Source organism: Gymnoscopelus microlampas (assembly GCF_963454915.1).
Source record: "Gymnoscopelus microlampas genome assembly, chromosome: 17".
NCBI classification, from domain to species: domain Eukaryota; kingdom Metazoa; phylum Chordata; class Actinopteri; order Myctophiformes; family Myctophidae; genus Gymnoscopelus; species Gymnoscopelus microlampas.
The window spans coordinates 4,110,029-4,126,356 of NC_139954.1; the positions used below are offsets into that span (position 1 = coordinate 4,110,029).

A 16,328-nucleotide genomic window follows, 5' to 3' on the forward strand; every position below is an offset into this window, starting at 1 on the left:
AACAATAACATGAATAAAATAGAGGAAAACAAATCAGAATCAAAGAAGAGACACAATTTCAAATTCAGCATTTTGTAAGAAACATGTGCTGAATATTAATCAGGGCAGGCTTAACATTTTAATAAAGGCAGCAATGAGAAAACACGTTTTAAGTTTTATCCAGGAGTCAGAAAGTTTGTTCCAACTACAGTAACTGCATGTGTGGTCCTTTATCTGTGGCATATTAACATGAAGTCTCTATTGCTAGTGTATAAAATATATATATATCTTTTTTTTTTTCAAAAAGTTTGCACAAACTTTTCATAATTTAAAAAAAATAGCAGATCTACAAGCTCATAGCACGGCACCGAGTGTCGCGCTATGAGCTTGTATATCTGCTATTTTTGAATAGCCAAAGTATAAAATAATGTTTAAAGTGGTTCAAATCTAAAATGACAGATGCTTTTCTTGGTCTTAATGAGTTAATATTCTCACACTACCCTACCACCAATTCTGTGATGTCCATTAGCCTGCCTAATAACTGTGCAGTTCTTTTATTTTTATTTTTTTGTAAATCTCGTTAGTTGCTGTCTATGGTCACAGGAGTTGATTTTGCCATCTGTCTCGAAGACCCTCATTAAATTAAATTAGACAACATAAAAGTAATGTTCTCTTGGTTTTGATATCTTTGTGGAATGAAAATAGAAATTGCCGGTCTTTCTTGGCGAGTTCAAAACGATTGCAAAGGATTTTGGGAGACGAACTCAATGACCTTTCTACGTTGTTGACTATACCGTCTTCATCTCTGATGCTGTCTGTGAGTGAGTGCTTATGTAATGAATACTGACTTTGCAGTTACTCTAACTTCATTTTTCACTCTATTTTTTTTGGGTTGCTTTCGTGCTTTATCTGGTTATGTGTTCATAAATGCTGCCGTCTCGGCCATTTTATGGTCTCTGATATTGGTTTTGGTGGGGGCCCACTTGCAATACCTAGGCCTGTCACAATTATTACATAATCACTTAATCGCAATGATTTGAGATGATCGCTAATTTATTTTTTGCATAATCGTCATAATCATTTCCATGTTTAAAAAAAGTTCATATACTGTATTTTCATAATTTTTTTTTAAAATCTTGAAAATAGCCGATCTACAAGCTCAAAACACATCACGTGTGTTGGAGAGGATTCGACCTAACCATGGAACAAAGACCATATACAAGGTACCCATATATGGGGCCGTCCGAGATTCCCATACAAGAAGCAGGCTTGGCTCGATCTAGGTTACCCGAGACCAGTGTTGATTTCGTCAAATAAAACTATGGCGAAAAATGTTCGCCGACTACCTTTTTTTTCACTGACTAAAACGAAATAAAAGCTAAGCTACGATGACTAAAACTATGACTAAATATATTGACAATGTTGTCAACAAATAAAAACTAGATGCAAATGTTAGTGAGGGACTAGTGGAGAAGAGATCCAGTAGAACTAAAGGACAAGTCATTGTATGTTTGGTTGTACGTGGGTGTTGCTCTCTGAAAATAGCAGATCTACAAGCTCACAAGCTCGTTGTGAGCTTGTAGATCGGCTATTTTCAGCAAGCAACCAAGTGTAAAATCAGCCATTACGACGCCATCAAGGCCAACATACATTTTAGTCGACTAAAATCTTAGACTAGACTAAACTAGACTAAAACGTAAACATTTCAGATGACTAAAATATGACTAAAACTAAGTGGAATTTTATTCAAAAGACTATGACTAAAACTAAATCAAAATGTGCTGTCAAAATCAACACTGCCCGAGACTTGGACAGTGCGTCATGGACATCGCCACAGCTGACGTCACGGACAGAACACACTTTACAACGAGATGTGCATATTTATCTGTGGAACCGAGTTAAACTAAACGTAATAATGTCTACAATTCGCCAGGATGGGGTTCAAATATGATTATTTTGGGGGGGGGGGGGGGGTCGCGGCCTGTAAAGGTTGAGAACCGCTGTGCTAGGCAACAGTATTCCGGGTAACACCACCCTGCTGCTACAGTAAGGTGAGCGGTCTGTAATCATGCTAAATTAGCAACCGGATCTTTGGTCAGCACCGGGGTTTTAATTAATGGACTCATTAACAAGGGAACCTGATTAGGGGCCAGTCTTTAATAATTACACAGAGAGACATCCAGAGAAGATGCATTTTAAACGAGTTGGCCTCAGTGAAACTACACCATTGTTTTATAATCCTGTTATTATGGTTTGCGTACTCTGGCTCTGATGAAATGTTCCCAGTGTATCAGTAGAAGTGATTACAGTTTAGTAATCACGGACTGCTTTGAAAAACTGTTATTGTTGATTGGGGAGCGAGCGATGATGAAGCCCCCTGTTTCCCTCCTTTTTCCTCCTGCATACTTATTATTTACACCAGCCGCCTTTTTAAAAATAGAAAAGCGGTGGGCGGGAAAGAACACTTTAACAGTGGCATCGCTATTGCATTCGGTCACTGGGTAACCATGGCAACTGCACAGTTCCTGGCAGCGAGGCTTGTGTGGACAGACAGCAAGCAAGCAGCTCAGCGTGTAGAGAAAGCCAAGGTCAACCTAGGCCTCAGCCCCCCCCCCCCCCCTGAGGCTTCTGGGTATTGTAGTTCACGGCATGGGAGTCACACCGCTGCTGACTGACTGGAGCAAAACAAAATGGCTGGGGAAAAAACTCATTTAACACATTGTGTGCCAAAAACGGTCCGGACCGTTTTTGAGAAGCTATGCGTTATGTGCCATAAACGGTCCGGACCGTTTTTGGCCCATTTTTTAAATATATATTTTTCCCACGTGGGGCGCTCTAACGAAACTTTGGGATCATCCAAGGAGTCTCTAAGAAGGAGAGGCCGGATGTGGATCCATGTCAAAAATGCTTCCGTTCGTCCGCTCCAATGTTATCTCCTTGACTAAAAGCTTAATATCTCCTATTTCTTTTTAACGTGGTGGAAGTGAGACGTTTTCGATCGGCGATCACTCTGCAATGGAGGATCGCGTAAGAAATATTGTTGTTCCAGGCGTTAGTCGGAACCCTCCGCCGCCTCGTACGCACGCTTTGTTTACATGCACTTCCTCGTCGGGGGCTTCTACAGCACGAAACATATCAACGTAAGTGGATGGAAGATATGCTGGCACTGGATGTACCCTATTTTAATAAACTTCTGGCACACGATATGTTGACAAACTTGTTTGTTGTTGTTTTGTAGTGAATATGCAAATAATTGTTTTGCATTTGGTAGGAAAACAATCCTTTAACCTCTCTCTCTCTTGGACAAGACGTGTGTTTTTTAAATTCTACTACAAGAGAAACGGGGGTGATATTTATCCGTGTGTCAGAGCTGTGGGGACATTGAGAATCTGATGCTACTTATCATTATGCATTATTTACCATTTATGAACCTCACATTTTTTTATTAACACACAGTCCCCCCGTCGTCCACCCGGTGGCACTGTGTAGCTGTGGTAGAACCACTCATTTAAGAGAGAGAGGGAGCGAGAGCCTGCTCCGGGCCCCTCGACCGCCCCGGCATCCAACAGAAACACCTGACATAGGCTTCCTTCCGCGACTTTTTATTAATGCCCCCCCCTGTCTACCTCTCTCTTTCTCTCTCTCTCTTTCTCTCTCTCTCTTTCTCTCTCTCTGTCTCTCTCTCTGTCTCTCTCTGTCTGTCTGTCTGTCTGTCTGTCTGTCTTTCTCTCTCTTTCTCTCTCTTTTTCTCTCTTTTTCTCTCTCTCTCTCTCTCTCTCTTTCTCTGTCTCTGTCTCTGTCTCTGTCTCTCTTCTCTCTCTCTCTCCTCTCTCTCTCTCTCTCTCTCTCTCTCTCTCTCTCTCTCTCTCTCTCTCTCTCTCTCTCTCTCTTCTCTCTCTCTCTCTCTCTCTCTCTCTCTCTCTCTCTCCTCTCTCCTCTCTCTCTCTCTCTCTCTCTCTCTCTCTCTCTCTCTCTCTCTCTCTCTCTCACACACAGCCAGGTGCCGATGTTTGTGCAGATCCAGCAGAAGTGGAGGCGGATGTACGCGGGGAGTGCCAGGGCCCCGGCGTGCCGCCGACTTTGAGATGGTCCACCTCCGCAAGGTGCCCAGCCAGTACAACCACCTGTCTGGCCTGCTGGACATCTTCAAGTCAAAGATAGTGAGTACTAGTGTGTCAACAACAGAAGAAGTACGAGGAGGTGCATATGTACATCTTGCGGCCCGGTCAGTGCGGCAGAGACGTGTTTTTTTTTTTCCGCAGAGGGTACTTTGTTTTCCCAACTGGTTTCCACTTCGAAGACATTGCTGTCAGTATAGTTTCCTACTGTATACCAGTGGTTCTCAACCTTTTTAGGCCCGACCCCCTCCCCCAAAAAAAGTGTTGGCATAAAAGTTGCGGCATTACATTTAGTTTGACCACAGATAAATATTGTGAAAATAGCCGATTTACAAGCTTGTGAGCCTGTTATTATAGTTACTACAGTATGATTACTTTTAAATGCAGTAATGGGATTTTTTTCTTTTCTTTTTCTTTTCCTTTTTGAGGTATTAGAAAGGTCTTAAAAGTCCTTAATTGTCACTTGTTTCAACCCTTTCATATCAAGGTCCCTTATTTATTCAGCATTTGAGCCATGCCATTTGATGAGATTTAGACTCTTAAGACCCAAAACTTAATATTTTGTTATTGTTGGATAAGATTTTGTCCAAATTCCACATGCTGTATTGATGTTGGTACCAATAGGAGACATAACAGGGCAAACGTTGATCAAAATAACAATTCTTCTACATTCTCTAATGGTGTTACTACTTGTAAATGAAGTAATGCTGATGTTTAACAAAAATGTAACTCTTGAGAGCGTGAAATGAAACCAAATGGACCCGTAAGGGTCCATTTGGTTTCATTTCACGCTCTCAAGAGTTTAAGATCTATAAGGGTCCATTTGGTTACCAACTCTCCATCATTTAGCTGGGGACCACTGGTTGAGAATCACTGACTTAAACTCCTCTTCCAATGTTCTCTCTCTCTCTCTCTCTCTCTCTGTGTCTATGTCTCTCTCTCATATGTCTCTTGTGGTCTCCGTCAGGGCTGTCCCCTGACCCCGCTGCCCCCCATCAACATAGCCATCCGTTTCACTTACGTCCTCCAGGACTGGCAGCAGTACTCCTGGCCACAGCAGCCTCCAGGTAGGTACTGGACCAGCCCCACCGCCAGCGTTGCCATGTCTTGCTTATTATAAGCCACTTTGGGCATTGTTTTTTTTAATGTAAAGTCGCTTGTAAATATTGGTGGTTGCGTTTTTTTTGGGGCCTTGTTTCTAAAGTGTAGTTGCTTATTTGGGCTTGTTTCCTAATGTGGTTTATAACCAGTGGTTCTCAAACTGTTCATGTCAAGGTGTGTTGAAAAAATGTTCAAATGATCCAAGATTTTCTATTGAAAATAGCCGATCTACAAGCTCACAACCTTCCTTCACAGGTGTTACCAATAATACTAATTAAGGCTCTGTTCCATTTAGTGTGGCATAGTGGTTGTCTTATTTTGAAGGACCCCTATAACTCTGAGAGTGTACAAATTTGGTTTCCATTTGGTTCCATTTGTACACTCTCAGAGTTACACACCCACCATAAGGGCCATTTGGGAACCAAAATGGAGTGTTTCTAGTGTGCTACTTTCGGGCTCGTTTTCATAGACCTGCGTGCGTATTTCTCTCACAGAATCTGGCAACAGCGCTCACACAGCACAGCAAGCCATGATGGTGCCTGCCAATAACACTCCACTGTGAATACAGAGAGATACACCCACCCTTCCCCCGGCAAAGACAGAACGCAGCGTCGCCTTCGTGTGCTTGTGTTCAGCAATTCAGCGGGATACGGTGTTTCTTTAACACGCCGAAACAGTTAAACATTTAAGCCCCATTCATACTTTTGCCCGACCTACACGCTTGCAACGCGTTGCATCCGCGAAGCGTCGCGTTGAGCTAGTAGGTCTGTTATTTTTTTATCCGCGCGCCGGAAGCGTAAATTAGGTTTTTACACGCGTAACATCCCTTTCCTTATGCATCGCTAACGTCTTGTGGTTACTGATATAATATAGTCTTGTGTTCTCTGAACCGAAAATCTCACCAGTGGCTTCTTGCCACAGCTAAGCGCTAGCTCCCCAGGGGGGCTCTTAGCGAAGCAAAGAGATGCTTGAGCTTCTGAGAGCGTTTGTGAAGAAGGCGGAGGCGCCCTCGGGGGTCAAGCACATCTGTGTGTACTGTATAGAGAGTATACACTGTATGTATGTATATATATATATATATATATACACGTTTATATTTACATGTGTGCCGTGTCAATGCCTCTGGGTTGAAGTGGGAGGTGAGGTCAATTTGGAGCCTTGAGCTTAGCCCATTCAAACCGGGAACGCATCTTGTGTAACCACTTTATCCGCTATGAACTTGTAGATCTGCTATTTTTTTGAAAATTTGTGAATTTATTTAGCAAATCTTTGAATGTCTATATTTTTTCCAGGCGAACATCTTTATCTTCAAATCTTTGCTTCTGGGGGTCCGTTGAGCAACATATTTTCAGATGGGGGTCCGCAGGCAAATACATATCATTTTGGGGGTCCTTGATTTTGGTTTTAAGCTGCACTGATACTACAGTATATAGCAACATATGTTTTTTTTTCAGAAAATTGTTAAGATTTAGAAGACATTTGTAGAATCCCCCAGAAGCAAAGATTTGAGTTACCGGTACAAATGTTCGCTTAAAAAAAAAAATATATATATAGAGATTTTTCAAAAATAGCAGATCTACAAGCTCATAGCGCGGCACTCGGTGCCGTGCTATGAGCTTGTACATCTGCTATTTTTGAATAGCCAAAGGAATCTAAAAATTACACACAGATGTGTTCCCGGTCTCAAAGGGTTAAAGGAAAAAGATCATAGATCCATCATCAATTTGCACTTTGTTGATTTCAGTGTGAAGATTTGAGATTAGCCCCGAAGCAAAGATATATATACGTACGACTCTGAAAGGTGCTCTTTATTTCATGTTTTATGTTACCACTTAACCCCTATTCAGAAATGTGTGAAAAATAGATGATCTGCATACAAGCTGCTCAACATGTAGCAGCAACCCGTTGTGTGCTTGTAGATGTAGATCAGCTATTATTTTTTAAATGGTTGCGCCTAACAGTTCATGCCCAACATAGGGACACCAGGGTTATCCCATTCAATCCAAGAACGCATCTGTGTCACTTTTAGATGTATTTGCCTATTCAAAAATAGCAGATTTATAGCTCTTATCTATAGCGTTGAAACTCAAATCTTTGCTTTTGTGGGTCCCTGGAACAACATATTTTGAGTGTGTGTGTGTGTGTGTGTGTGTGTGTGTGTGTGTGTGTGTGGGGGGGGGGGGTCAGAAGACAAATAAATGTTTAAAACGATTTAGAAGACATTTGTAGAATCCTCAGAAGCAAAGATTTGAGTTACAAATGTTCACTTTTAAAAATATATATATATTCAAGCTAAAGATTTGAAAAAAAATGTCATAATAAAAAAAAGCAGATATAGAAGCTCATAGCCGTGCTATGAGCTTGTATATCTGCTATTTTTGAAAAAAATGTAAATGTGAGCATACCTTCAAATCAGTTTCTTTAACACATTGCGCGTAGTTCTACGCGAACCTAAATAATTGCGCAGCGTGCCAGTCGCGTAGTTCTACGCAAAGTGGTCTTTTTTTCTCGCAGTGACACATTTCATTGTAGGCCTCCCTCGCGGTGACACATTTCATTGTAGGCCTCCCTCGCAGTGACACATTTCATTGTAGGCCTCCCTCGCAGTGACACATTTCATTGTAGCACACCCGGATATGGAAATATCCGTATCCGGAGATTTTCGTTCCCATCCGCCGCCGCTCTAAATCTTCCCCTAATCCGCCATTATCTCAGAGTTTTTTTTCTCCTCGCTGAACGCTGTTTAACAAAAACCGCGACGACTGCAAAATGGAATGTCGCCGATGGAAACGGTCTTCTCTGGGCCACTCACACAGCTACCCTGTGTGTCTACAAACAGTTTAACGCGCGATCTTAAGGTATTTAGCGAGGTCTGTGGCGACGTAAAAAAAAACAAAAAAAACAACAATAAATCGCTGGCACTGGTGAGTACATTATAATATTAAACTCTGGCGTGAAATGTGTTAAGAGGCGAACATTTTTAACATATATTTTCTCTTCTGGGGGTCCCGGGCACAGCGCATTTTCAGGTGGGGGTCTGTGGCCACATACATATCAATGTGGGGGGTCCTTGGCACGAAAAAGGTTTAAGAACCACTGCTTTTGGGTATACGTGAATTGAAGTCTAGCCCAAGATGATATAGAAAAAGTTCATTTTTGAATATTTTGCTCCAACAGACTTTGACGCTCTCCTGGGTGGAGAGGTGGGAGGGGTGGAGTTCGGCAAGCTTCCGTTCGGCGCCTGCGAGGACCCAGTCAGGTAAACGCAGTCATCAGTGTTGACTTTGTTGACTAAAACTATGATGAAAAATGTCTGTTGACCTTCTTTCACTTATGAAAACTGAATAAAAACCAGTGGTGGAAATAAGTACTCAAATGTTTTACTTTAAAAGTATCAATACTGCAATGCAGAAGTACTCTGTTACATGTAAAAGTCCGGAATTAAAAATTTACTTGAGTAAAAGTACAAAAGTATTGGTATCAAAATGTACTTAAAGTACCAAAAGTGAAAGTACTAAAGTGTTTCAAAATAGCAGACCGCCGACTCTGTTTTTAGATGAGGAGGCAGAGCAAAAAATCTTTGTAATTTTTTAAATCAAGCAGACAGTGTCTGTATGCTGTCAGTCTTGTAAAAAAAACAATTAAACAATTATTTCCCTACATAATTAAGTTATCTAGTACCAGTAGATAACTGTATAAAATGGGGATAAAGTGGTTAATGTATGTTTTATAATATAATCATTTATATCTGCAAAGTAACTAATAACTAAAGTTTCAAATAATTGTAGTGGAGTAAAAGTACAATATTTGCCTTTGAGATGTAGTGGAGTAGAAGTATAGACAATTGAAAACACTCCAGTAAAGTAAAAGTACCTCAACATTGTGTACAGTACTTGAGTAAATGTACTTAGTTACTTTACACCGCTGATAAAAACTAAGCTATGATGACTAAAACTATGACTAAATGTATTGACAATTTCATCAACAAATAAAAATAGACTAAAATGTTAGGGAGGGTCGAGTGGAGAAGAGATCCAGTAGTACTAAGACAAGTCCTCATGGGCGCGCGTGGGTGTCACAGACCGAAAATAGCAGATCTACAAGCTCACAACGCGTAGCGAGCTTGTAGATCGGCTATTTTCGGCATGCAAGTGAAAATCATTTCGATGCCATCATGGCCCGCCAAAAAAAATCGCACCCTGTGTGAAGGAAGCGGTGCCTTTGGGGCGGGGCTTAACTAATTTCAGTTCGTCCCTATTGGTGGTCTGAGTCCACTTACCAAATTTGTACTTGGTAGCGTGCTGCAAACTGGAATAATGGCTGTTTAAAGCCCAGCCAATGGGCACACAGAGGGGGCGGGGCTTAAGTAATTACAGTTCGTCCCTATTGGTGGTCTAAGTCCACATACCAAATTTGGACTTGGTGGCATGCTGCAAACTGGAATTACGGCTGTTTAAAGCCCAGCCAATAGGAATACAGAGGGGGCGGGGCTTACTTAATTTCAGTTCGTCCCTATTGGTGGTTTTAGTCCATGTACAAAATTTGTACTCCGTAGCATGCTGCGAACTGGAGTTATAGCTGTTTAAATGCCGTGCTCATACGCCGTGCTCATACGGACGTCAAGGGTGTGTGTGTGTGCGCATGTGTGCAGTATTGGCCTGTGTGTGTGTGTGTGTGTGTGTGTGTGTGTGTGTGTGTGTGTGTATGTTGAAGTGGCGCATGTGTTGCTACTTTGCCGTGTTCAAACATACGGACGGACATAACATACGGACGGACGGACGGACGGACGGACGGACGGACGGACGGACGGACGGACGGACGGACGGACGGACGGACACGTAGACATAGTCAAATGTAGAGCGGCTGGCACCGTTAAAAAATGTAGTCGACTAAATCAACTGTAGATTCAGTCGACTAAAACCTTACGATATTTAGTCGACTAAAACTAGACAAAAATAAAACATTTCAGGTAACTAAAATATGACTAAAACGAAACTGAATTTTATTCAAAAGACTATGACTAAAACTCAATCAATGTTTGCTGTTAAAATCAACACTGTGTTCACAGTGTATGTCATTATCAGCCCACTTGTATGTTTGTAAGTCTCTCTTGTGTGTTTTGGCGGATAAGGTGAGCCAATTATCACATCCCTTTTGTTTCTTTAACACCTTTTCTGTCAGTGAGCTCCACCTGGCGACCACCTGGCCTCACCTGACGGAAGGCATCGTGGTGGATAACGACGTGTACTCGTGAGTGTGAATCATACCTTCCTTCAACGTGCACTTCATGTGAAACCGCATCAATAAAGCACTCAGAGGGGAGAAACATGGAACAAAGAAAACTTCAAACTTCCACTTTGTCACACCTCACGTTTACAGGTTCAAAAGTGTGGCTGAAGTATTATTATTATCTTTTTCAAGCAACCAACATGTTGCAGTTTCAAGAAAGAAAATAATAATAAAAATTTGCACAAATTCGAGATTTTTTCCAAATACATATCATTTTGGGGGTCCTTGACATGGAAAAAACACTGATATAGCAACATACTGCTAGGATTTAGAAAACATTTTTAGACATGGATTTGGCCGCGGACCCCCATCTCAAAATGTTTTGTTTCAGGGACCCCCAGAAGCAAAGCTTTGAGTTACAAAAAAATATATATATATACAGTATACAAACATTTACACACATTTTCACGATTTTTGAATAGCCAAAGAAATCTAAAAAGACAAATACTTTCCCCGTCTAAATATGTTAAAGGACGACTTCACCCATTTTCAACCTATAATTGGTCGTCACTAATGCTCATGATAAAATGGTACAATGTTTTTCTACTCGGTCTGTGTCTCATAGGACGGCTGTGGACACTTCAGAAACCCGCCTACCAGTGATGTCATCATCATTAGCTTTTTTTTATTTGTATTAACGTGAGAACCATGTCTTCCATTAAAGCATGCTATCTTTCCAAGAATAGAAAGCCTGCAGTGTCTTATTAGCTTGGATTCCCTATTGATGATGTCACTGGTAGGCGCGTTTCTGAACTGTCCACAGCCGGCGTAGACAAAAATGGGACCATCTTAAAATAAATGAGCATAGTGAGGACCAACTATATGAAGATCAGTTGGAAATGGGTGAAGTCGTCCTTTAATGAATTGAGCAGAGATCTTTTCTCCTTTTTTTTTTTGTCTTTTACTGAAATGCCCACTTTCATAGTGACAAGCTATTTGTTACAGACAGAAAAGCAGGAGCTGCATTTTGGGGATATGGTTTGAAAGACGTCTTTTAGCACATTCAATCCGGGGGAACGCATCTGTGTCATTTTAGATTTCTTTGGGCTATTTTTTTTAAACATTACATTTTTTTGAATTTTTTTTTTGAAACATTGTGAAAATGTGTGCACATCTTTGAATATATATATTTTTTAAAGCGAAAATTTTTAACTCAAATCTTTGCGTCTGGGGATTCTATAAATGTCTTCTAAAAACAGTAAAAAAAAAAGAAAAAAGTATGTTGCTATAATATCAGTGGTTCTCAAAAATGTCAAGGACCCCCAAAATGATATGTATTTGTCCACGGACCGCCCCCCCATCTCAAAATATTTAGTTCCAGGGACCCCCAGAAGCAAAAATGTTAGTTAAAAAGTACATACTATATCAAAGATTTGCACACATTTTTCACGATTTCTTCTACAAGCTCATAGCACGGCACTCGGTGCCACGCTACGAGCTTGTATATCTGCAACTTTTTTTGTGAATAGCCAAAGAAATGTTAAAATGACACAGATAGATGCGTTCCCGGTCTTAATGGGTTAATGCCATTTTAGTTTGGATGTGAGGCTGGAGAGAACGTCACGGCAGAGGGAACAGAAAACGAAGCAGCCAAGCCGCCTGCCGCTGTTGACGGCAGAACAATTCCTCCGCAGGCCCTGCAACGGTGTGATAGCTCCATCGTTACCCACATCCATTTCTGTCCGTGCCAGACGGTGTTAGGGGTGTGTGTGTGTGTGTGGGGACGGGACGGGACAGAGGAGATGACCTGGAAGTTAGGACGGACCTTTTAACCCATTTAGACCTGAGGCCGATTCTACAAAATGTCTTCTAAATCCTAACAGTTTTTTTTTTTTTTTTTTTAAACCTATGTTGCTGTCAGCGGGTCTCAAACTTTTTCATGTCAAGGACCCCCAAAATTATATGTATTCGGCCACGGACCCCCATCTAAAAATATTTTGTCCCAGGGACCCCCAGAAGCAATGATTTGAGTTACAAATGTTCGCTTTAAAAATATACATATTCAAAGATTTGCACACATTTTCACTATTTTTGAATAGCCCAGAGAAATCTAAAATGACACGGACGCGTTCCAGGTCTTAAAGGGTCAACCTATTCAATCCGGAAACGCGTTTTAGATTTTTAGCTATTGGGTTATTCAAAAATAGCAGATCTACAAACTCATAGCGCGTCACCGAGTGCCGCGCCACAAGCTTGTAGATCTGCTATATATATATATTTTTTTAATCGTGAAAATCTTTGCCTTTGGTGCCGCGCTATGAGCTTGTAGATCTGCTGTTTTTGAATAGCGAAACTATAAAATGGTTGTAGCAGAAATCTGAAATGACACAGATCACGTCTTCAGTGTCTTTACTGTACCCTTACAATGTTTGTGTTTTCCCCAGTACCCCCATCCATTCATTCATTCCCACCCCTTGCCCCATCCTCGCCCTCACTACCACGCTGCTGGTACTGGCGTTAGTACTGGCGCTACTTCAATATTTTTTACTGAATTCAAACGTCCTTTTTCATGATATTAATGTGTTTTTATTTGCTCGATGTGTTGTGTACAAAGCACATTGAGTTGCCTTGTTGTTGTCGAAATGCGCTATACACATACATTTGCCTTGCAAGCTTGAGAGCCCGTAGATCCGCTATTTTCGTTGAATATTCGCCAAATGTTCGCCTCATGTTGCTCAACTCGCGGATAGAAAAAAAGTAAGGCTATGTGCTCACCTGGTATTATTTAACCCATGTTTGACCGGGAACGCATCTGTGTCATTTTAGATGTCTTTGGCTATTCAAAAATAGCAGATCTACAAGCTCATAGCGCGGCACCGAGTGCCGCGCTATGAGCTTGTAGATCTGCTGTTTTTGAAAAATCATGAAAACGTATTTTTTTATGTTTTTTTTTCAAAAAACATTTTTAGAATGGGCCTCAGGTCTTAATGGGTTAAAGGTGTAGAAGCAGTAACAAACCAAAATCTGCAAAATTTACACGCATTACAAAATAAGACGTTTAACTCGGCTTACATAAGACTGCTTGAATTGGCCCGCATGTGTCCTATAACCTTGACCAGTGTGGGTGAGGCGCTGCGATATGGAACGGTCCCACCTCTCATGGTCAGTGTGATCTGACCATATGTTGTTCTCTGTGTGTGACCCCGGCAGGGACCTGGACCCTCTCCAAGCACCGCAGTGGTCAGTGCGAGTCCGAATGGCCGAAAACCCTCAATGCTTATTGGGTAAGCTTCGATCTCTCGCTGTGTGGAACAATAATTCACAGAAAGAGACACTTTTTTTCTCTGTTGGATGTTGTGCTAATAACATACTGTTAAAAACAGTTTTGCACACCTACAATTAGGCATGTTAATATTTATCGGAAATTGATTCAAATCGATTCAAACTGGTGAAAATTTAAATTGATTTAATAAAAGAGAGAATTGATTAAAAAGAAGAGTTTTGAGTCATTTGCTACTGTATTGAAAAGAGGATAAGAGAAAACACAGCATTGTAAAAAAAAAAGTATAAAGAGAAGAAAATACTGGATTTGTGTAAGAGAGTCTTTTTTTCTGGATATTTTTTCTTGTGTTAAATCGTATCGTGATTCGAATCGTATCGTGTGTTGAGTGAATCGTTACATGCCTACCTAGAATATAAATACTATTTTTTTTGTTTTTTTTTGGGACACAAATGTCGCTTTGAATATCATCGGATTGAGGTAATTACGCTGGCAAGGGGATATAAAACTATGTTTAATATCTTGGCAATCAATGTGTTAAGACCTGAGGCCGATTCCACAAACGCATTCTAAATCAGTAGTTCACAAACTACTTGGTGACAAGGACCCCCCTAAATGATATGTATTTGGCCACGGACCCCCATCTGGAAATGTTTTGTGCCAGGGAGTTAATAATTCTAAATGAATTAAAATAAATCACTTTCAAGATTTAAAAAAAAAATCAAAAATAGCAGATGTACAAGCTTGCAGCGCGGCGAGCTTGTACATCTGCTATTTTTGCATAGCCACGCTAAAATTGTAAATGACAAGCATGCTTTACTGTTTTTACCAGCTTGCAAAGCTGGTCTAAGAAGAGACAGACCTACTTTCAACACATTACAGATTTGCATTCGACACATTTGTGTGATTGGCTGTCCTTTAAGCCAATGGGGATACTTTCCCCTTTCCCATACTCTGAACGGGCGCCCCCCCCCCCCCCCCCCCCCCCCCCCACCTGCTTGAATGGAATGTTAAGTAGGCATCTCTCTCTCTCTCTCTCTCTCTCTCTCTCTCTCTCTCTCTCTCTCTCTCTCTCTCCCCCCCCCCCCCCCCCCCGCCATTGGAATGGCTGAGATTTTATTTTAAAGACAACTTTTACATTTTGTGCTGCAGATTGGGGCAGAAAAAGCCTCCCGCAAGCTGGTATATTATGACTTTGTCATTTCTTGTTAATGGGTTAAGAAGGTCATCTGTGACCGAAATGTTGCTCCTTCTTGTTTTTTGCTCCTGTACCGTGCAGGTTAGCATGTGCAGACTTATTTTTCATTCCTAATAACATAACACACATATTAAAGAATCTGCTTCATTAAAATGTGCGATCAATAGGGAGGATTATAGATCAATTGAATGAAGAAAATATGATTATACGTCTCAAAAGTTCTTTCATCTCACGGTGTCTTAGGAGAAGACTGAAGGGTGGTTTTATACTCAGTTGCACACCAAAAATATCTGATTTACAAGCTTACGCGTCACAGCGCGACACGCTGACGTGTAGGAAAAAGTACAATTTGAGTCTATTTGCGGTGCGCGGCACGGTGTGCAGCCCAGTATAAATCTGGCATAATGGTCTGTGTTTATCATCACCTTGCTAAACGAATGGCCTTTTTTTTGAGGAAAATTATATTTTTGCCTAAGATATTTTTTGCCTAACTCCCTAGTGTGACTTAGGCTAAAATAGCCAATTAAAAAAAAATGCCAAAACATTGCCTAAATCAGTAAATAATTTGGCAGATTAAATCCTATTTAAACCTATTTAAATCTCTTATGTTACATAACTGTTTATTTCTATTTTAATAGTCATACTTTGTTATAAACATTTTGGGTGAAATGATTAAGAAACGTATCGTTTTGTTTTGGATCAGTTTTTTATTTTTTCTGAAAAACTTTTAAAAAATGACTTAGGCCAGGGGTCTTCAACAGGGGGTCCGGGACCCCTAGGGGCTCCTCAGAGTTGCTACAGGGGGTCCGCCAAATCTTTGTGTAATTTTTTTTTTTTTACATTAACCACTTAAACCGTAGCATCCCTTTTCTGAGGAGAACTTTAGCCAAAAATAGCAGATCTACAAGCTCACAGCGCCTCGCGCTGTGAGCCAACGAGGCGTTGTGAGCTTGTAGATCGGGTATTTTTTGGCAAAGAGTATAATAGGCGTAGAGAAGAAAACAGAGCAGCAAAAGTTTATCTGAAAAACACTTTTATACAATATAGAGGGGGGGTCCCTGCTTCATCTCTCTCGCAGCTAGGGGGTCTTTGGCCTGAAAACGGCAACCCTGACATAGGCCATTAGTTTAGCAAGGTGACGTTATATTGTTCAGTAAACTGACACTCGTTTTCCCGTTCTTCTTCTCCACACAGGAGACTTTTTGACGGAGTTCTTCAAGCTGTGCTCAGGAAAGGGCTCAACGGAGGAGATTCTGGGGAGAGGGCTGACCGAGGAGGAGGGCAAAGGTCAGGATGTTATCTTTATCGTGTCATGTAAAACCATTGGTGTAAAGTAACCAAGTACATTTACTCAAGTGCTGTACTTAATTACAATTTTGAGGCACTTTTACTTTGCTGGAGTATTTCCAATTGTCTATATTTT

The 16,328-nt window shown here is 41.0% G+C and overlaps 1 protein-coding gene across 1 annotated transcript in view; it reads left to right on the forward strand.

Moving 5' to 3' along the window:
- Positions 1-16,328, forward strand: part of rab3gap1 (RAB3 GTPase activating protein subunit 1) — a 117,973-nt gene that overhangs the window by 11,385 nt on the left and 90,260 nt on the right. The window contains 8 exon segments of the mRNA XM_084084560.1: positions 3,976-4,022; positions 4,025-4,048; positions 4,051-4,139; positions 5,065-5,164; positions 8,376-8,457; positions 10,380-10,448; positions 13,638-13,711; positions 16,100-16,192. Coding sequence (XP_083940686.1) covers positions 3,976-4,022; positions 4,025-4,048; positions 4,051-4,139; positions 5,065-5,164; positions 8,376-8,457; positions 10,380-10,448; positions 13,638-13,711; positions 16,100-16,192 — 578 coding nt within the window.